Below are 23,069 nucleotides of genomic sequence, written 5' to 3' on the forward strand. Positions count from 1 at the left end.
TTTGAACCTTCAGAAACATATAATGATCTTACCCTATGCCAGTGTCCATTGTTAAAAAGTACAGTAGGGAAATGGAAGCAGCATGGGTTGGTAGGGGCTGGCTGGTTGTCAGGGAGGGAAAGACTCAGTGATGATATGGGCAAGAGGCCTGAAGGAAGGAAAGATGCCATCCTTGTAGGTGTTTGGAGGGGTGCCTCTAATCAGAAGGTCAGCAAGGGCAGAGGCATTGAGCACCAAGCATTCCTCAAACATTCCTGAAGTAGTAAGGGTGACAGAGCAACTAGACTAAAGTAAGTGAAAGAACAAGTCTTAATAGGAAATGCTTCATTGTCTTATGAGTTTATCAGCAGTATTTGAGATCCTAAGTTGTTCCTGTCTTAAAGGAGGAACCTTGGTTTCCTTTCTAGGACATTGCTTTTTTCTCCCACTGGCCACTGTCTCCCACTGTTCGTTGCTATTTTGTCCTTATAGCCCTGACCTCAGTGCCCAGGGTTTATTATCTGCCCAGGCTCTTTCATCCAGTCTCATAGCTTTAAAAACCACCATTGTACTGGAAAATCACCAATATTTGTTTGCAGATGACTTCTCTGCTAAGTTCCAGACATAGAAAATCCACCTGTCTCCCTGACATGTGCACATGGTTGTCTGATGTCTGATGTCTGATCATGGACTGGCCATGCCCCACTCAGAGCTCTCAATTCTCCTTCAATCCACTCCTCCAACAAATTTCCCAATTTCATTAAAAACTAATTCTATTTTTTTCAGTTGTGCAGGTCCAAAGTGTTAGAGTCATTCTTAAATCCCCTTTCTCTCAGATCCCTCATCAAATCCAACTAACAATTTTTGTAGGCTGAACCTTTTTTAAAGATCCAGAATTTGTTACATTTCACCACCATTCATATGACCACACTAATCTAAGACACTATCACCCCTGTCCTGTATTATTGTAACAGACTCTGTACCTCTATTCCTGTCTCCTTCTACCCATTCATATAGCAGCCAGAGTACTAGTCTAGTGTTTATATCAAATAGCTGTTAGATGAATCTGGTGGAATTGATGGGAGTTTTGAAGGAGTCTATCACAGGAGTTAGTATGGAGAGAAGCTTTAATCAATGTACCTGCTCATTTTTGGAGTTGGGAAAGATTATTCAGTCACAGAGATCTTAGTGGCCATCCTAGATATAACTCCATTATAATTTTTTCCCAAGATCAGCCTCACTTGGGCAGAAAAAAAAATGTTTAGGAATGGAAAATAACATGGGCCCTTTCCAGAGAAAGCAGATCAGAGAGCCAGAGAAAGATTTGCAATGAGTTGAGGGTACAGTATTTTCAGGGTAGAGGAGATTTGGAGGATTGAATCATCGAGCAAGGACTGAGTTGACTTTGTAGGCCGACATCTGGTTTGAGGCTTGGCAATCACCACACACTACTGAGAATCATGCTTCAGGCTCCCTCTGGTATTCAAACTGAAGACTTTGATGCTTTCTTAGTATAAATTAAATTCTATAGCTTTCAACTCTGTGTATATTTTTTCCAAATCAAATCTAGGTTAAATTAAGCATAATAAGCATTTCAGATAGGCCTCAATATTTTTTAATATCCTTAATGACAAATAATAGTCTTAAATTATAAGTAGTACTGTACCTAACTTTGGAAATTTCTACCATCCAGTTTAATATAAATGTCAGAGTTTATCTTGCTAATTTTCAGAGCTTGCTTTAGAGAACATAGTTTAATTGATTAAGACTTTCTTGGCATTAAAAATTCAGAAGAGAGAAATATGTTATCACAGTCTGGAGTTTTGATCATCCACTTTCAGTTTATTCAGAAGTCATGGATAATTCTCATTTTAGAAACTCAAAGTTGTTACAAGTAAAATTTTATTTTTGTTTTATAACTGAGAAGATAATTAATATATTTTCATGAAAGTGAATTGTTACAGTTCTTAAGAATATAGAAGTGTGGATTTTAAAGTTAATAAAAATTAAAAATGTGTCTCTAATTTGTTTTTTAGGCTATAGGCTCCAGGCTTTCTGTAATTACCCAGAATATAGCAAATCTTGGGACAGGAATTATCATATCCTTAATCTATGGCTGGCAATTAACACTTCTACTCTTAGCAATTGTACCCATCATTGCAATAGCAGGAGTTGTTGAAATGAAAATGTTGTCTGGACAAGCACTAAAAGATAAGAAACAACTAGAAGGTTCTGGAAAGGTGAGTCAAACAAAATACAATTGCTTACCTAAGTAGAGAAAAATGTTTAAATCAGTGTTGTTTTGTTATTCCCTACTACTTACTATGTTCTGAGTGTTTTTATCACCATTCCCCAGAGCAATATATTTTTGACATTTATTCTGCAGATTAGAAACTGAAGTAAAGTAGCAAACATGGCCTTAGGCTCAGACTGACACTGCTTCTCACAGGCTTTTTTGGTTTCAAGCTACTGTCTTCACACTCCTCTCTTCTTTCCCCGCCCCTCCTTACTTCCTTCAATCCCCACTCCCTTTCCTTCCTCCACATCTCTTTTTTATTCTCTCTCTCTCTTTCTTTTAAGCAAGCTTAAATCTCCTTTATTGAGAAAAGGAGATTTAAGCTTGCTTAAGAAACGTCCTGGGGTCTTTTTTCTATCTGACTTAAATGATCACCACTGTCCCTCTTATCATTCCTCCCCCTTTCATCCTACTTCTGCTTCTCCTTCCCTGAATACTTGTTTTTCTGCATGTTTGTTTATTCTTTTCTTATTATTTAACAAATGCTTATGTGACATTTACTGCATTTCCTGGCAAATGCTTTACTCTTCATAGTGACCTTGTGCAGGAAGTCCTAGTGTCATCTCCTTTTCCAGGTGAAGCTGAATACCTCCGGCAGTGGTCCCCTGTGCCTTAGAGAACTGAGGAGTCTTAGGGTCAGGGTTCAAATTCTGGTACCTGTGCTCCTGTTCTAGATGGCAGAAGACAATCTGATGTTATAAGATCTGGATCATTATAGAAATGAGGGGTCAGAACAGGGCTGAGTCCCAAAACTGGGACTAATGTCTAGATAGGAATATATTTACCAATGGATATTCCAGACTCTCCAGAGTCAGGGCAGGAATCTAGTTAGTTTATGGTGGGTCTGGCTCTCAGGCACAGGAGTCCTTTGTCTGTGGACCAGGTCCCTCACAAGTGGGTGATGTGACAGGTCCTGAAGGATGTTCCTTGTCACAGGCACATTGTCCTCTGCCTCCTGCATTTCCCAGATTCTGCCTCATCTCCAGGAAACGCCGCTGGGCCAGCTTTGGTGCTTCTCCTAGTGTCTGGGGGGGAAAAACCTGCTGTGAGATGTCTAGCAGGCTTTTAGCCATATGGTGCTGCTCCCAGGGTTCCTGGTTTGGTCTAACCTGGGTAACACTGGACCAGCCTGGGGAAATCCTATGCCTTGTGTTTCTTTTCTCCTATGGTGTTGACTCTTTATTTGAATAAAAGCTGGAAAAATCTAGAGCAAAATGTAAACAAAAAAGTCTTTAATAATGTCATTATTTATTGAGGTGTGTGAAATCTTAGAATGGGAATCTTAGACTGTTTATGAAAGAAGAAGACAGATCCTAAGTTAAATCATTGCAAACCAAGGTCAGCACCTTTGAGGTGGTGCATCAGAGATGAGACTCTTGGAGTCCTGTAGAAGGGCTGAGGAAAGAATGCAAGGGAAATGGTATGTGTGGATATGGTAGATTTTCTAAGTCAGACTGTGAGAGATTCTCTAATCCAGTGGGGGCTCCGGAGAGGGACAAAGGCAGATAGCGAAAGTGGTGGTTGCTTCACCAATCAGTTCTCATAATATTGAAAGTCAACCCCATTTGATCCTAATTCTCAGGTTACAATTTATTGAATATTTATTAAAAATGGGCTTTATACGAAGAGCTCTACATATGTTTGCTCATTTCAGTAGCCCTGCTGAGTTACACCTGTTGGAAGAGATCAAATATCTTTCCCAAGGTCGCAAATCAAACTTCAAATCAATTTTCCTAACTGATCTCCTTCAATTCTTGTCCATCTATAGTCTTTATTATTCTCAAAGTCAGTATACTAATCTCTTAAAAATACAAATCAGATCATGCTAACTCCTATTTAAAACTCTCTAATGGCTTCTAATCGCATTGGAATAAAATTCAATCTTACCCTGTCTGTAAAACCCTGCAGGATCTGATGACCTCTATAATCTTGTCCTTTACTATACTCTCCTATGTCATGCTGCTCTGGTCTCATGGGTCTTTTTGTAACTCTTAGAACACTCTAGTCTGGTTCCCACAGATGTGGCTTCTTCCTGTACATATTCAACTCTCAGATGTAGTACCTTTACTGAGAGGCCTTTCCTGACATCTGAATTAATTCATGACATTTCTCAGCCCTTAATGTTGCTTTCCTGTTTCTTTGTGGATAAATGGTTTATCTTCCCTAATAAAACAAAAGCTACATAGGGGCCTGGACTACCTCTGTGGATTTGCCCTGAAGCAGATGGGCAAGCTTGCCATTCCAGAGCAGGTCTGTGGGAGGCCAGGGCTTGTTCATTACTGTGTGGGGTCAGGGCCTGCTCGTATTATCTCTGTGATGTCAGAGACTGTTCATAACCTCCTCTCAGTCGGTGATCTGTGATTTCTAGAGTTCTAGCACATTAATATAGACTAAGAACATTTCTATAAAATAGATGCATTTTCCTTTTCAACATTAAAAGCCACAATCAAACTTCATTTTATTTGAAGGTAGGAAGACAAAGATGAGGAGGTTTGCTTGTGTTTTTCTTTCTAGAAGCATATTTGCATTTTCCTTTCTCCAAAAGTATCAACTACATGATGCTTTGTGAGGGAAACAATGCCATTTACTTCTCCTTGAACTGAAGTTCTCTTTTCTTCTGGTGATTCCTGAGACTTTGTTTGAAACTCTGGGAATAAAGGAAGCTGTGAGGATGCAGGATGCTAATTAAGGTTCTTCCTAATTGCTTCATTGTGCATTAAGATGAAGTGATTACATTGTGAAGTGATTATATTGTTCTACTCACTATGCAAGGTCTGTCCTCAAACTCTCCCTTTTATTGAGTTTTATATATACTGAAAAGCGACATTTATAATCTAGCCACAGACACTCCTGCCTTAAACACTACACACAAAATATTTCTTAAAATTTTTACATTAAAATTTACAGTAAAATCTGCTTTTCAGCATACATTGCTGTAATTTGTAGAATGTTATTACTAATCCAGAAAACCTCTTCTATTTGTTTGAACCCTTATAATTAAAAATATTTCTAATGTGTCTGAACAAGGATTGCCTTTGGGGAGTTTGAAGGTGAATTTTTCCTCTAATTTCATGCTTTCTGTATTTTTTAGGATCTTCTAAAATGAGTGTACATTATTGTTTAAATGTGTAAAAGAAGCTTATAAAAAACATAAATTAAATCTGCAAATTTTCTTCCTTTCTAAGTAGCTTTTGGTAAACATACTTCAGTCTTTGCCTCACTGAAAGAGAGAATATTTTTTATTTTATTTTAAATAAGATTTTGTTTTTAAGAATATGTTATTAACTTTTTTCTTTGAATAGCTTTTTGTACCAGCCTTCAAAAACTGACTTAATGTCTTGTGAAATATTTGCTGTTATCTTTTAAGTTAGATAATTGGTGTAGGATTCTGTGAGGAATAAGTGAGATTTCATGTTTACAACGTTTCAGTTGTAAATCACTGTAAATTAATGCAGTGCCTTTATTAGAATCAGCTGGCCAGTAAAAAGGTCAGAGAGAGGAAGAACATTTTAAATAGTTGAGTGACTTATCTTAGTGACCTATTATATTTGAGTTTGAGGAATTGAGAGACCCTCTCATCTACTCCCTCACATTACAGATGAAGAAAAGGAGATGGGGTGGCTCAAGGTCCCATGGTGACATAGACTGAAATCTGATTTAGTATACCAGTGTTTCTTGCATTCTCCACATCCCTTTACCCAGACTCCAAAAGGTAGCAAAGGATGTCCACGCCCTAATTAAATAGCTTTTCAGGAAGTAACATGTAATTAGAACATAACCAAATGATAGAAACTTTCTGGAAAAAACTGGCCATATGTGCCATGTTCCTTAAAAAAAACAGTGTATTCCCTTTGACCCAGTAATCTCATTTTTAAGAACTTTTCCTAAGAAAACCATTCAATATGGGCAAGTGTTTAGGTACAAGGACATTTATCACAACAGTTTTAATAATAAAATAATTGAAAACATTGTACAACAATAAAAGAATGCCTGACAGGAATATTAAGTGGCCATTAAAATCCCATTATTAATGTATATTTAATGACCCTGGAAAATATTCTTAATATTTGTTAAGGCAAAAAATAATGGTGTAAAAAATAATAATGGTGAATAAGCAAGTCTAGAATTCAATCCCTAATTTGTTAAAGATGCATATGCTTAAGGGGAAAAATTACAATACATAAGCTAATGTGTAAAATCATCAATATGTAACTTTTTAATACATTCCTTGACTTTTCAACATTTTCTGAAAATTCTTGAGTTGTTACAAAGAGAAAAATATAAATGTACATTTATATTTTTTAAATATATAAAGTATATAAAATAACTGTGAACTTAAATGTGACCATCATAAAAGAAAGAGTCCTACAAAAGGTGTGAAATACCAAGTTCTTGGGTTAATTTTGTAAAACTGTGTAACGCTGTGTGGCTTTAGGCAAGTGCCTTAGTCACTTTAAAGTCTTGGTTTCTCTTTCTATAAAGAAGGTAAGATTGAGTCAGTTTCTGTCTCTTCCAAATCTGAAACTTTTGTATAAATTACTCAGTATCCTTTTCCATAAAAAGATGTTCATAGGTAAACACTAAATGATAAAAAATAATATAGTATCATAAAATTAATTTTATTAACCTGCTTTATAGAATTCAAATTAATTGCCCCTGTTTGCCCTTGTGCCTCTTAGTGATGGGTGATATCTGTTACAGATCGCTACTGAAGCAATAGAAAACTTCCGCACTGTTGTTTCTTTGACTCAGGAGCAGAAGTTTGAGAATATGTATGCACAGAGTTTGCATATACCATACAGGTAATAACCACTGAAGAGTTGGAGGGATGTGTGAGGAGCATTTAATCATCAGATTTGTTTTCACAAAGTATTTCTTTGGCCAGAAGATTGGCCTCAAGTAGAGAAAGTACCAGATAGGAAGCACCTGTATCCAGGAGGTAATGACCAGAAACAAATTAAGGCAGGGGCTTCTCTGCGGTAGAACCTCTCAGGGTGGGTAACAGATGTGAGGGGAGAGTAACAGGGCATTGAGGAATGGCTCTCTGATGCCCAGTTAGACGATGACCCTATTATTGCTTTGTTGGGGATGAAAGCTCTTTAGGTCATATGAAATTCAAAGTGTCTGTGGGACACCGAGGAGTGGTGCTTCCTGAGTATATTTTTCATTCCTTTCTTTATTTCTCCCCTAATGGAAGCCTTCTGTCCTTCCTTTAATATGGGCATTCCAGAAAGGGCCCAACCTCTCTGAGTCTCAGTTTTTTCTCTACTAAGAGGAGAGGGAGCTGGATTGTATTGATAGATTTTCAAACATTTTTGTTTTTCAGACCCTTTGTCTCTGAAAAGGTTTGTGTGTTTTCTTTCAGAAGTGGAAGCTAAAGATAGTGTGGGGGAAGGACTAATAAAAAAGAAAGGTGATCTCATGAAAATAGAAAGGAGACCAATAAAGTCTCCAATATGACAAAGATAAAAGCAAAATTGATCATGGTTGAAAAAGGAGTTAGGAAACCCAGAGGACTGCCCACTCACCAACCTGCTCCTACCCACACCTGTGCATCACCCAGTTCTGTGTCACTCAGAAAATCCTAGAACGTTAATTCCCTTGTAAAATCTTTTCTAACACCCCCAGAGTAAAGTGATGCTTCTTTCTTCCCATATTATTCATAAGGTACCTCTATTACATAAGTACTTATCTTGCTCAACTCCTAGGTCCCCAAAGGCAGTGCCATGCCTATGCCTCTGTGTTACCCAACTCCTAGGTCCCCAAAGGCAGTGCCATGCCTCTGTGTTACCCAGCTTGGTTCCTGCAGCTTATTGATGTTGGGTAAATATGTGTGGAATGAATATTCACTACAGAGGACACATTTGTTCTGTGTCCAGTAGTTAAAATAGGGAGAGGGAACTTTCAACTGAGTCCCTAGCAGGCTTTTCACAGAGTTCATAGGCTTTGTTTATTTTTACTTCAACATATTGAGGTGTAGTTAAACCTGCCATAAAGATGAAGACATTGACAGAATGGCAGCCGTCAAGAATACAAACAATAAAAAATGCTGGAGAGAATGTGGAGGAAAAGGAACACTTTTACACTGTTTGTGGGATTGTAAATTAATACAATCATTATGGAAATTGGTATGAAGGCTGGTCAAAAGGCCAGGCATAGAACCACAATGTGACTTTGCTATTCCACTCCAAGGTATTTATCCTAAAGATTAAAGTCATCATACTATAGTGAAACACGCTTACGTGTTCATAGCAGCACAATTCATAATAGCCAAACTATGGAACCTGCCTGGGTGTCCATCAACAAAGACAAAGACAATGTGAGTGATATATACACACACACACACACACACACACACTATGGAGTTTTACTCAGTCATAAAGAAAAAAATTATAAATTATATCATTTGCAGAAAAACAGATGGAATTTGAGATTATATTAAGTAAAACAAGCCAAACTCAGAAGGTCAAGGGTCTTTTATTTTCTCTCATTGTAGAAGCTAGAGAAGAAAAAGGAAAAGAAAGGTGGTAAGCTTGAGGGAATCTTCCTGAAAATCAAAGGGGGATTAGTGGAATACAGGAAGGGCACCAGGGGATGAGAGATAGGAAGGGGGTGGGGAAGTGCTGGGGAATAATACTGGCCAAATCATATTGTTATATTGTGTGTGTATGCAAATGTAACAACAAATCCCACTGTTACGTAAAACTGTACCAATAAAATTTAAAAAATAATAAAAATAACTGCACCAATAAAATAATGTAGGGGAAGAAAAAAAGATGAAGACACTGAGACTTAGAGATACGTTAGTTTCCTAAACTCATGCAACTAGCAAGTAAAATGAGGATCAAACTTAATTATTTTGAAATTAAATCCATTTTTATTCATCACCCCATTGCCCACCCATCAAAAGTTATATTTTAAGGTCTGAAATGAAAGTCAAGTAAGTTTTCAAATGTCTCCTTTTCAGAAACTCTTTGAGGAAAGCACACATCTTTGGAATCACATTTTCCTTCACCCAGGCAATGATGTATTTTTCCTATGCTGCTTGTTTCCGGTTTGGTGCCTTCTTGATAGAAAGGGGAGACATGGAATTTGAAAATGTTCTGTTGTAAGTATTGAGCTAATATTGGAAGTTTAACTCTGCAGGTAAATCTGGGGTAAACATGTGTCTAGGCAGAAAGCTCTATGGTGAACCTGCAGGAAACCTTTTGGTGATTGAGAAAGTGGCCTTTTGCCTCAGAGTCTCCTCCATGTGTTCCTTTGAAGAACCTGGTTTTATCAGGAATTTTTCTTCCCAGTGCTGACACACATAGCCTGACCTATCTGAATCTGTGATGTGGTAGAGTGAATCAATGCAGAAGTCTCAGGAAGGCCTTGGCATTTGGGCAGAAACTTAACCCTGTGCAAGGTTCCTTTTAAAGAGTTTTCCAACAGAGCAACTCATGGATGAAAGTACTCAAACTGGGGAGATTCCAGGATAAATTTGCATTTAAGTTTCCACTTTCTAATCTGTATGTCCGACAAATGATATGCAGGTGCTATTTGTATTTTTAACCTAAAAATCAAAATCGGGTATCATTGGTATTGGGATTTCTTTCTGAGCTTCTAGACTGGTGAAGCTAAGACACTGTCCTTTAACAACACACATAATTAATAGCAATGAAGTTTTACATTGAACATAGAATACATCAGCCTGATAATATAATGTGTTATTATAGCATTTCTGTCCTATTTAGGCATTGACTTGTTTATGTATTATAGTTAATTCAGAATGAGCTTAACAGAACATTTAAAATTTCCACTTTCTAATATGTATGCCTGACAAATGATATGCAGGTGCTGTTTGCCTTTGGATCAGATAATTATTCGATTATATTGCTTTACTCTGAGCCTTTGAATTGGTTAAAGTTCCTGACACTTGGGCATTTAAGTTTGAAAAACCAATCTTCCAAGTAAGTAAACAAAAGGGGAGATCTGGCTAAAACCAGCCCATTTGGAAAAGATCCTACAGGTTTCAGTGATAGCAAGGACAAAATTAACCATCTGTGTGATTTATTTGAGCTACTGTTTAAAAAGACACATTAATGAACATTTCCAGAGGAGAGCAGTAAAAGGAGTTATCAAAGAAGTGAAGGACCTTTTCAAAACTATTTTAAAGCTGTCTTGTGGAAAAGAAAGTAGATTTTCCTTCAGTTTTAAAAAGAAATTTTAAACAATAGACTTAATCAAACATACTACTTCCTAAAATAGAGGATGAAAGCCAATTTAGGGAAAATAGCCAAGCACAAACAGTGGGAACCAAATTCAATGCCTCTAAGGTCCTTCCCACCTCAAGTGGCTATGATTCCCATGTCACACATTAGGAAGCAGATGTATCGTGAAAACAGCATGATTTCAGGTATATGAGGACCTTTTTCTTTGTTGCATAGTTCACAGGTTTTCTAAGAATCTGATGTCCTTTCAGGAATACTAACTACATTCCTTGTCAATTGCCACAATAATGCTATGTACAACTAGCCTCTAAACCCCAGTGACATAGAATGATATTTATATTGCCCATAAATCTGGAGGTCAGTTCTGCTGATTTGGGCTGGATATAGTGGATTTTATCTGGGCTCACTCATCTCTCTGCAACAAGCAATGAGAGAGAGAGAACACAAACATGAGAACAAAGTACCGAGGCCCCGAAGCACAGGCCTGGTACTGTCAACAATGACTTCCACCACATCCTGTGGGCCAAAGTACATCACAAGGCCAACCTAGATTCAGAGAGTAGGAAAACAAATCCACTTCTTAAATGGAAGTGCAGCTTAGGTCACACTATAAGAAAATAAAGATACAGAGAGAGAGAGAGGGAAAGAGAGATATGATAAAATGGACTGTTTCTCAATCATTCACACTGACATGAACTTATAAGTGTTTGTTTTATTTTTTTAACTTCTGTTTCATAATTATTTGAGTTGGCACTCCCTGGTCAGAGAGGGGCAGTTTACAGCCTTCCCCATGTGACATGTTCTGCCTTTTGTTCTCCAGGGTATTTTCAGCTATTGTCTTTGGTGCCATGGCTGTCGGGCAGGTCAGTTCATTTGCTCCTGACTATACCAAAGCCAAAGTGTCAGCATCCCATATCATCATGATCATTGAGAAAATCCCAGCGATTGACAGCTATAGCACGGAAGGCCTAAAGCCAGTGAGTTTGCTCTTTCAAATATATAATTTGTTCCTAACTCCTGAATGAAAATATCCAGAGGAAATTTAATAAAATTTGGGCTTTTTGGTATGCTAGTGATAATACAAAGTTTTCAAATCATTGGTTTATTTTAATAAATGCTAATAATAAATCTTAACATCTAGTACTTTTATGTAACCAAATCACAGGGAGATAAGAATACTGCCCACTTTATAAGCAAATCCTACTAATGAGGTTGGGTTCTTTTTTTTATGTACACATTTTCTGGGGGAACAGATTTGAGTTACACATTTGTGTCATACATTTGTATTGTGTTAACAATTCCTACTATACAAGCCTTGACTCTTTTAGATCTTATTTATTACATTCTAGCAGTTTGAGGTGAAGCTTAACTGTCACAGTTGTTCACTCTTTTCTGACACCTGGTGGTAAAGGAAGTTAGTTCTATCCTGTGTTTTGATGATATGACTGAGGCCATCGAATTTACTGTTGCTCTTCCCATTTTAGCCTATGTTGGAAGGAAATGTGACATTTGATGAAGTCATGTTCAACTATCCCACGCGACCAAACATCCCAGTTCTCCAGGGGCTGAGCCTCCAGGTAAAGAAGGGCGAGACACTGGCTCTGGTGGGCAGCAGTGGCTGTGGGAAGAGCACAGTAGTCCAGCTCCTCGAGCGATTCTACGACCCCTTGGCCGGGACAGTGGTAAGCACACTTTCATATTCAGCTGATTTCTGATTTTTCATTGTCTCAGTGACTGGGTGTGTTTCATTCTTGATGACAAACCCAGGGGTTTCAAACCTTTAAACAATAGCTCTTCTTAAATAAAGAGTGACAGCCTAGGTTGGGGTCCAAGCTGGGTCATGTGCCCCGCCACCTTCTTTAGCCTCCCTCTCAACACTGCCTCTCTGTCCTGCTTTCTGAGCTGCCTTCTCACTATCCATCTCCCTTGCTATGATGAGATTTTAGCTGATGTGAGAAGAGCCAGCAAAAAAGTGAAATATCCATAAAGTCAAAGGGGACACTAGGAGAGGCAAGTGAGACGAAAGCCAAGGATAGTCTTGTTTCAAGCAGGAGAATATGGTCAGCAAGGACAGAAGCTATGCAGAGACTGGATAAGATGAGGACTGAGAAGACATGATAGGATCTGGCAATTAATGAGCTATTTCTGACACTTTATACTTGCACTTAAGTGGGGATAATAGAAAACAGGTAAGCATGACTGAAGGATGGTTAGGAGGGGAAAGAGAGATTTCAGTGTAAACTATTAAAAAGATCAAAGATGAAAGAGAGACAAATTAGAACAATAACCTGAATGGGCAGAGTCCAAGGAACACATTTGGGAGTGAGAATCTGGAGCATTTTTATGGCCAAAAGATGAGATAATACTACTGGGGTAAAGAGGACATTGAAACATCTTCCAAGACAAAATATAGACTACTATTGGCACATTTGGAGAATGGATAAAGAATATGGAGGAATGACCTTTTGTTTTCTGAACTAAAAAGATGAGTGAAGAGTCAGAATTATTCATTCAGTAAAACTGAGTGCCTCTACGGGTGCTGGGTATGAGATAGGAATCTGAAGAGAGTAGTGAATTTAAATGACTAAAATAAGGGCAGAAAAAGAGCCAGATTGGGAGGAAACAGAATTTAGAGCAAAAAATTTTTATTACGTAGGCATTTAGTTATGGGTTGTACTCAGAGGTAATGTTCAAAATTTTTAATAACTCATGTTGTGTGGTCACTGACCAATAGTCAGACTGATGCCCACCAACGCCATATTGAGCCTCATTGCATTAATGACTGAAATGAATTTCAGCCTATATCCAGGGCCCTTTTTTACTTCCCCATAGCAATCAATCACTCAGAAATATTTTTTACTGTATTTAAAGATAGCTATGGCTTTACTCAGTCTCTTTTTTAATAGATACCAAGACTTTGTTTCTAATTTTTACTTTTCTGTTTTCTGTGAATTCTGATTTTGTGTTTCAATTTTGTGGCTAAAGTTTGAACAGAGGATTCTAAATAAAGTCATCACTGAAATTTTGAAGCACTCGGGAGAAAATGTTAGTTCTGAGTCTCTGATTAAGATCCTTACAGATGGTTATTAAATAGCATGTTAAACATTGTGCTCTAATAATTATAGGACTGTGTTTGCCCTCAAAGACTTTAACTGAGATGGGTCATATGCTTCCATGCATTAGATTTAAAAAGAAGTTAGGTCTAGGGCTGTTTTTAAGGGAAAAATAGGATTTGCATATACGTGAGCAGTCAAGGTAGTGTTCAGAGGAAGACATAATGGAAGCTGCGCTTGGTAAGTGATTTGATCTCAGTGAAAATAGAGGCCTATTCTGCTGAAATAGGGAATTCAGTAAGAGTAATGATTCTCAAGCTTTTATGATTATGTATGAAGAATTTTAAAAATTGTACAGCCAGCGTACTCATAAACACTTTCCAGTGGAAAAAACACTTGGCGGTAATAAAATGTTTGAGTTGAAAACAATAGTCAACAGTAAAATAATTACATAAGAAGAGAATAAATTAATTATTATTTTACAAGTGCATAAACATAAGCACAGCATAACTTAAAGAGGGTGATATTAGTTATAGTTTAGTGTAGGAAGCAGAAATCACTCTAGGTATTTCAAGGAGATAAGTATTTAATAAAGGGAATTAGGTGCTTACTCCTTGGAAGGTCTGAAAAAGTGGAAATAGAATAGCCTACTCCCAGGTTTCCAAATCACAGTACTACAGCTGTGATCCTATGATGAGGAAGTTGCAGAAAATTATGCTAATGCCATAGCTATTCCATACCTAAAGACACAAGACTTGAGTCTGGCTATTACAAAAACTTCCATCTGCCCTAACCCATGTGTTAGTTTGTCCCTGCTGCTAATGGAGAGTAAGCTCTGCCTCCCAGATTTTACACAGTGAATCTCAATGATAGACCCAACTCATTTCCAGAATCCAGGAAGCCTGGGAAAGAGTTTTTAGCCTTCTAGTCCCTTGATATATGGACAGGCTGACACAGAAGAACGTGGAAATGGATGCTGAGTGCATAGGATAATAATCATCTCAAGAGAGCACTGGAATCAAAGAGTCCTCATGTATTGCAAGGATGTCCATTATCTGCTCCATTACATTTGTACTAGAGCCTTAAAATACTGCCAAGTGATGCACAGCAGCCAGACTTCTTAGCAGAAGTGCCCCCAATAAACTCAAGTAAATATGCCAAGCTTTCTTTATAAATATCAATTAGTAGCCCTTAATAATTTGGCAGGAAGATTAGTATCATTTAGTTCTTATTGCTGTGTACAAATGACTCTGCAGATTTTAGCATTGCTTAATCATAAGCATTGAAAAAAGGAGTTAAACCAAAGGAGCACCCTGAAAATGAGAAATTCCCATGATCATCAGCGGGCCTTCTATCATACTTTGAGAAACCTTGACCTGGAATGGTGATTCTCAAACCGTGGTGTGTATTAGAATGGCCTAGAGAGCTAGTAAAGAACACAGCCACACAGGATCAGTCAAGTAGGCCAGGGTGACTGTTTTTATACTCAGGTGATTCTATAGTTTGAGAACTGCTGAACTGGTAAATCTGAAGGAAAGTTTAGGCCAAATTGTCCAGAATCTTTAAAAATCATGCTACGAAATTGTTAAGAGGAGAGGACCCAAGTTTGTGAGACCCGAAAGTTATACAATTCTAAGAATTCTATTAAAGAAAACAAAATTTCAAATCCAAAAATAAAGTTCCAAAATAAATATGTACTTCAAATGAAAAAGAAGTTCAACAAAATCTCAATACTGGGGCCATAAAGATTTGGGGCCCTTTCTTTTTAGACAATTTGCCATAAATGCTTATAGTGAAGAACTTCCTGACATGCTGGCCTCCCTCCCATGAGAACACTATTCAGGTATCAGGATTAACATGCGTTTAAGGGGACTTTATTAGCTTGAGCCCTCTCCAAACATGTCTTTCTCCCTTCTCTGGTCCATCCCTTGCACCATGGTTCTAGGATACAGCTAGAAGCCCCTCATCATTGTTTGGTTATAACCCAGGAGGTACCTGGGCCAAGATGGAGGCATTCTCAGAGAGGACAGAAAATAATCTTTAATTATGAGACATTTGTTACCAAATCCATCCCATAGTGTTTAAATCCAATTAAATCCAACCCAGGTGCCCTTAATTACTACTTGGACTGTGTGACCTTGTCGAGGTCACTTAACTTTGCTCATTTCCTTGTCTATAAGATACAGATTAAAATCATAGCTACCTCCTGAAAGGAGTTGTGCAGATTAAATGAGAATACATGAAACATGCTTGTCATAGAATTTACAATATTATCCGTGCTTGATTTTAAAATTTATTATTATTTCAGAGTACATATGCATAAAAAGTATGTATTTAACATTTGAACTTTGCACTAATAAAAGCAAATGGTACATTTGATACTTTCCAATAGAGGTAGCTAGTCATTGTAATTTGGCCTCACATTATTTCTTGCCAATGTTTCCTTTCTTGGTTATGCTTTTGTTTAGGCCGCAGTCCTTTAAGCAGTTTTCAACAAATTCCCTAGAGTTCCTTGGTCTTCCCACAGACCACAGCCATGTCTCAGCCAATGAAATTGTGCTTTCATCTGTTTTACATTCTGGGCTTCTAAATATGTTTTCCTTAAAGGATTCTTCAATTAACACAGATTTTATATAGTTTGCAATTCTAGGATTGTGCAGGGCCCTAGAGTTTATCATATTCAGTGTAATGAATTTCTTCATTAATACTGAGATTATTCAGACTTGCCTATGATTATATTAGATAGTATCTGTTTTCCTCCCGGGGGTAGAAGCCTGAAATATTTTTTTAAGGTCTTTCTTTCCTCAGATTTCCATTTCTCAAGTACAGCATTCCATCTAATAAGATTTGCTCCTTAACCACATCCTTGCATGGTTTTTATTGCCTTTCACCAGCCTCTATTTTTCCACCCTCACTTATTCGCACTGTAAGGAAGCCTGGAGCATAAATGCTCAGAATGATCTCCATGGCAACTGGGCTTGGTACTAAATAAGGTCATGGCTGTGTTTTCTGTCCCTGTACCTGCCAGCATTGTAGGCAGAAGCTGTGTTCCTACAGCAAGGATCTATCTACCTTACCTCTGACCAGCAATCTCCCAGAGGCCCCCAACCAGCCACACAGGACACAGAGTGTGTGTGTGGCTCAGTAAATACTTATCACTGCATTGGCAAAGCTCAAAGCTGAGTCACTGCTCTCATCTTCAGAGGTCGTGAACAGCTCTCCCATTTGAATTCCAGGAGTTCTCTTGCAGAGCAGATCTATTCAATAGGCATATCTTGATCAGAGAGTAAGGCTTTTCATCAGCAAGGTTATAAAGGGTCCTTCCCAGTCTTCTGCAGGATAATCTAGGGAACTGGATCCTAGGGAAAGGGCAGCCTTTCCTTTCCTCCTCCTGGGGCTCAGTATTCATCCTCTGTACTTCCAAGTGCATCACCTACACAGTTACAAACTGCTCTCAGCCCTTGAGCTCTTTACTATGTGTCTGGTGCTATGCCAAGCAGGGCCCAAAAGATCTTATTTAATCTTTGATTTTGTGAATCTGTGAATCATCATTATTCATGTTTTTCCCACAGGAAACTAAAAGAAATTAATTCTTTTCCCCAGTATCAACAACTATGGAGAGATACTGTAGTTACCTTGCCAAGCTTGGTTCTATTCCATTTAGCCATTTAAACCCAAGTCAGATCAGAAACCTTATATACAAAACTATTATGTGGTCATAATTGTTATTTATTTCCATTCTGATGCTGAACACTTTTTCTGTGAAAAAATTGAGGTGTGAAAATAAAAGGATGCCAGGATACAACCCAGAAGTATCAGACATCATCTTAGTTTCCTGGGTTGCCATAAATGATCGTCATAAATGTAGTGGCTTAACACAGATTTAATATCTTATAATTTTGGAAGTCAGAAGTCCAAAATAATTTCACCAAGCTAAATTCAGGATGTCAGCTGAATTGTGTTCCTTCTGGGAACTCCAAGGGAAAATCCATTTTCTTGCCTTTTCAACTTGTGGCTCCTTTCTCTATCTTGAACGCCAGCGATGACTGACCAAGTCTCTTCATACTGCACTGCTCTGGTGCTCCCCTGCCTCCTTCTCCCACTGCTAAGAACCCTGATGATTACATTGGGCTTACCAAGATAAGCCGGGATAATCGCCTTATTTTAAGGTTAGCTGATTAGCAGCCTAATTCCATCTGCTACTCTAATGCCTCTGACATGTGTAACGTAATATATTCACGGGTTTCTTGGATTTAGGACATTAATATCTTAGAGAATGGGGACATTATTCTATTAGTGCATATACCAGAAACCAAGGTAAAAAGATAACATGACATTCTCTCAAAGATGATCTTTTTGTACAATGATGATCTTTTTGGATTAAGTTTTGCAATCCAAATTAAAACAAACAAACAAACAAACAAAAACCCTTTCCTTAATCTCACAGTAACTTTTTAGTTTTGCTGTATGAAATGATGATTTCTACTTTGCTGAATTCAAAAGTGCACTGATCCTAAAGTTGCCCTGTGAACTTTTGCTTTCAGCTGCTGGACGGCAAAGATATAAAACAACTGAATGTCCAGTGGCTCCGAGCACACCTGGGCATTGTGTCCCAGGAGCCCATCCTGTTCGACTGCAGTATTGGAGAGAACATTGCCTACGGAGACAACAGCCGGGTCGTGTCACAGGAAGAGATCGTGAGAGCAGCCAAGGAGGCCAACATACACCACTTCATCGAATCACTGCCTGATGTAAGTCTCTCTCCAAATTAAGATCCCAGGAGCATGTAGCAACCCTGGCCCATACGTCTCAGCCCCTATCATTTGATTCTAAAGAGCTGGTTTCCTAAAGGTGAAGAGAAGAAATTAGCAACCAAAACACACCCCACACACACCTGTATATAAGTATGTAGCCATACTTCCTGTCCTGGTCAGATGTTATGTTTACTTCATCATCTGATTCTCCACATAAAGAAAAGGTGAAAGTGTTGTATGGATTTGGGTTTAGGAGAGAAGAATTTCCCAAGAGGAACAGATCTAAAGCAATTCTTCAGCTTCTAGGTCGGAAGTTCTACCCCCTTCTGTACAATATCTGGGAGGCCTTTCCCTCCAAATTCAAGTACAGGGCCTGTCTCCACCTGTGGATGTGCTGCTTCTTGTCTTGCCAAGGAAGTATCATGCCTCCCCACTTCTCTCCTCCATTTCTCTTACTTCTGCCTCTTGAGGCTATCCTCTAAGCTTCCAGCCTCACTCTCTGGAGTTAGGGCCAACAGAGAGCAGGACCCATGTGGGAAGATGACTGTCTCTAAGAGCCATCTGGTGTCATGTAAACTTCAATCATTGTATATTCTGTAGACCCCAAGCTCCATTTATTGGGTTGATTATTCAAAACTTCCCTGGGCCATTGTCCTATGTCCATCCTTTGAATCCCTGCAGGAAGTTGATCACTAGATCTCTCACCATCTCTTAGGCCCTCTTAGGTCCTGTATTTTGAAATGCATCTCAACCTAGCTAATCTACTCTTTCCCATTATCATTAGTTATGTTCTTTATTATGAGGAAGTACCCTCTAAAAAATAAAGTCCAATAGCCTCAAACTGATGAGGAAGACAGTCACCTAGGGGAAAGATGGTAGCACTGGGTAGCCCTAACTCCTCCTAAGATTTCTCTTTTCTTGAGCTCTTCTTCAGTTACTGTAACTCTCAACCACAGGCCCCCAAGAAGGAGGCACGGTTCCCTCTCCTCTTTTAATAGTCTAGTTGACTCTTCTTGAGGTAGAACCCTTAAAGTATAGAATTCCAAACCCTTTACTAATGAAAAGTCAGTGGTCCTCAATTTTTTTCTCCATTTTTAAAAATTTGTTTTACTTAGTTATACATGACAGCAGAATACATTTCAATTTATTGTACACAAATAGAGCAGAACATTTCAACTCTCTGGTTGTATACGATGTAGAGTCACACCATTCATGTAATCATATATGTACCTAGGGTAATGATGTCTGTTTCATTCCACTGTCTTTCCTGCCCAATGCCTCTTTTCATCCTTACCCTCTCCTTTGCCCAATCCAAAGCTTCTCCATTCTTCCCATGCTCCCCTCCCCATTATGGATCAGCATCTACCAATCAGAAAAAACATTCGGCCTTTGGTTTTTGGGATTGGCTTACTTCACTTAGCATGATATTGTCCAGCTCCATTCATTTACCTGCAAATGTCATAATTTTATTCTCTTTTAATGCTGAGTAATGTTCCATTGTGTATATATACCATAGTTTCTTTATCCATTCAACTATTGATGGGCATCTAGGTTGTTTCCACAGTTTAGCTATTGTGAATTGAGCTGCTATATACTCATACATTGCTGGTGGCACTGCAAATTGGTGCAACTACTTTGGAAAGCAATATAGAGATTCCTCAGAAAACTTGGAATGGAACTATCATTTGACCTAGTTATCCCACTCCTTGGTCTATACCCAAAGGACTTAAAAATCAGCATACCACAGTGATTCTCAAATTTTGAACATGGGTCAGCATTGCATGGGAACTTGTTAGAAATGCAGATTTCGAGGCCTCCCCTAGATCTGCTGAATAAGACACTTTGGAGGTAGAGTCTGCATTCTAACAGCCCAGCTGAGACTGATGCAGGCTACAAAACACAAATACAAAGGATAACAATTATCAGCTCTTTAAATATATCCTGTCCCTCTCATGTTTATCTACCTCAGGGACCTTCTTTCTGGACTTGTGGTCTCTGGCACACAAAGCACACCTGTAGACATAATGACTGTCTTGGGCAGTGCCCAGACTAGCACACTTAAGTCCTATTATCTATAAGGTCCCACTTCTCCTAAGTGTCTAGTACTGGGGTTTACTTTACCCTGCAGAAGGCTGCTTATTGCCCTCCTTCCTGTTGAGTTACATTGCTGCTCCACTCTGCCTCAACAGAATCAGTGCTCTACCCTGCACTCACAGGAGACATGCTTCCATGCACCTGCTACCCGAGGCAGCCACAACTCAGGGGTGGAGCCACCAGGAGCATCTGCCAAAACCTTGCCAGGGGTCTTCTCACTCCATCTAAGGGGAAGACCTTGTTCTGAACACCACAGAACTAGGTTTGCCCGATACAGCAAATAAAAACAGGCAACCCTACATAGAAGGTGAATTTTAGTCTCCAGGTGTAAGTTGGATATCAAAATGGGATTCCTTGATATCCAATAAATTATTTAGGTGTTGGGAATAGTTTCATAAAGACACCAAAAGACTAAAATCTCAGGAATTTTCCTTTCCTCACTTTAAAATCATGCAGAGGGTGTCACCTGCTGGTTATAAATAGGATGAGCTTCAATTATTATGTACCACCTGTTAACAAATCACATTTCCTTTTTCCTACCCATCTTTGTCCCAAATATAATGAAACCAGAAGATGAAAGATAAGATGATGGCAACAATATTATTTTTTATAAAAATTCTGGCATATTTATACTAAATAGCTTGTTTTAAGGCCCAAATGTCTTTTATCAGAATGATTAAACTTAGCATCTAGGGCTTTTTATTGTTTAACACTCCATGAGCTCATCCTTAACTTCTGAACCTAAATTTTTCCAATTATCCCATCAGAAAATTTTCCTGTTTTCTGTGAGTAATTTGTGTGTTTGAACTTTATCATCAGTTCTGCTTTCATAATAACCAAACTCTGTTTACAGAAATACAACACCAGAGTCGGAGACAAAGGAACTCAGCTCTCTGGTGGGCAGAAGCAGCGCATTGCCATAGCTCGCGCCCTTGTGAGACAGCCACACATTTTGCTTTTGGATGAGGCCACGTCAGCTCTGGACACAGAAAGTGAAAAGGTGAGAATTTACACTGGGTTCATCCACACTCGAATTGATTGTCCTTGAAAGGTGTAAATTTACACGTTTCTCTGAACAAAATTTAGCCAGAAAGATTGTTGCTTATGTCAGCAGCATTTGAAGTCTTTCTGTAGCTGTTATTTAGGAGAGTTAAGAGGATACAAACAGATTAGTCTTAGAGCACTTAGGCTTCAAAATAGCAGCTCTGCCTCACTTTGTGTTCATCTAAGATGCTGCATTCAGGAGACTCATTCCCACCTCTGCTGACAGCATCTCTTTGGCAACTGCATGAAGAGGGATGAGGGTAGGGTAAAGTTCAAATCTGGCTGTACCTTAAGATAAATGTTGATGATCATTTGCAGTTTGAGAAAAGGTTAAAAATTCAGCTATCTGAACAAGAGGGATTATGTCTTCTGTCTTAAAAATTCTAAAATTCAAGGAGGCTGAGTTTGGCCCTTTTGCTGCAGTGCTAGATTGGAGAGATGCTTTTAGGAAAGTTGTATGGCGAGGCACATTTGGAAATATTTTTAAATGATTGGATGAACTGTGTTTACTGCTATACCTTTAAGAACAATAACCTAGTGTCTCAGAAGCAATCCAGACTGGGGGTCAGTTATCTTCTGGTATGAGAGAGCCCTCAGTTTCTAAAATCTGTTGTATTTCATTGGCACCAACCATTTAAGAAGGACATATTGAAAAATTGTGGGGCTTGTTACAGAGAGGTTATTATCAGAATTAAGTTATGTAACTCTCATCAACAGGTTGTCCAGGAAGCCCTGGACAAAGCCAGAGAAGGCCGCACCTGCATTGTGATCGCTCACCGCCTGTCCACCATCCAGAACGCAGACATGATCGTGGTGTTTCAGAACGGCAAGGTCAAGGAGCACGGCACACATCAACAGCTGCTGGCACAGAAAGGCATTTATTTTTCATTGGTCAGTGTCCAGGCTGGAGCAAAGCGCTAGTGAACTGTTATGAGATGTTAAATATTTTTTTAATATATATTTTTTAAATATGGCATTTAATCAAATTTACAAAGCAAGTGCTTATTGGAACATGTAGTTATCTGCTTAACATTTTCTTCCACAATTGAACATTATTTCATCAAGTTCAGAATCTTCAGAGACATTATAATTACAGGAAGATAAATAGAAACAACATCATCAAATACGGGGTGGGGGGTGCAGATAATGGTTTTAATTGCATTCTAGAATTTATAAAAGGATTTCAGGCAGATTTGTTTTTGATGAAGTATATAATTTTGTTTATACTTTCTCATTTGAACTGTAACTGACTGCCTTGCTAATAGATTATATAAATAGCAAGAAGCACTGAAACATTTGCATAAAGTGCCTATAATAAAACTAAACTTTCATATGATTAGAGTCTTTTATTCAAAATGTGTTTGTGTGTATACATACATATGTTTGTATATATAATATATTTACACACATACATGCATACTTTCAGTTGAAATATTCTGGATAATTTTGGCTTTTAAAAGTAGATTCTTTAAAAACCCATTCATTTGGGGGAATTTTTTAACACCCTAATAAATTCTGTTCTGTACATCCTTTCACATTGGGTCTCATAGAACTGTCTGGCTTCCTTCCTCTTGGACTTGATCCTGCTGATTCTTGCATTCCTACTCTGATACTCTCAAGCCTATTGCACAGATCA

General features: G+C 38.4%; 1 protein-coding gene across 2 annotated transcripts in view; it reads left to right on the forward strand.

The window, feature by feature from the left end:
* The window catches only part of Abcb1 (ATP binding cassette subfamily B member 1), a 183,550-nt gene extending 160,781 nt beyond the window's left edge, over window positions 1-22,769 (forward strand). For both annotated transcript variants that reach the window (XM_071612155.1, XM_071612159.1), the window contains exons 21-28: window positions 2,016-2,219; window positions 6,977-7,077; window positions 9,243-9,383; window positions 11,309-11,465; window positions 11,973-12,170; window positions 18,086-18,292; window positions 21,243-21,389; window positions 22,151-22,769. In XM_071612155.1, the coding sequence (XP_071468256.1) occupies window positions 2,016-2,219; window positions 6,977-7,077; window positions 9,243-9,383; window positions 11,309-11,465; window positions 11,973-12,170; window positions 18,086-18,292; window positions 21,243-21,389; window positions 22,151-22,354 (1,359 nt within the window). In that variant the 3' untranslated portion in view covers window positions 22,355-22,769. The remainder of the gene's footprint in view (window positions 1-2,015; window positions 2,220-6,976; window positions 7,078-9,242; window positions 9,384-11,308; window positions 11,466-11,972; window positions 12,171-18,085; window positions 18,293-21,242; window positions 21,390-22,150) is intronic.
* The last annotated feature ends 300 nt before the right edge of the window (window positions 22,770-23,069 follow it).

Source organism: Marmota flaviventris, chromosome 1 (genome assembly GCF_047511675.1).
Source record: "Marmota flaviventris isolate mMarFla1 chromosome 1, mMarFla1.hap1, whole genome shotgun sequence".
NCBI classification, from domain to species: Eukaryota; Metazoa; Chordata; class Mammalia; order Rodentia; family Sciuridae; genus Marmota; species Marmota flaviventris.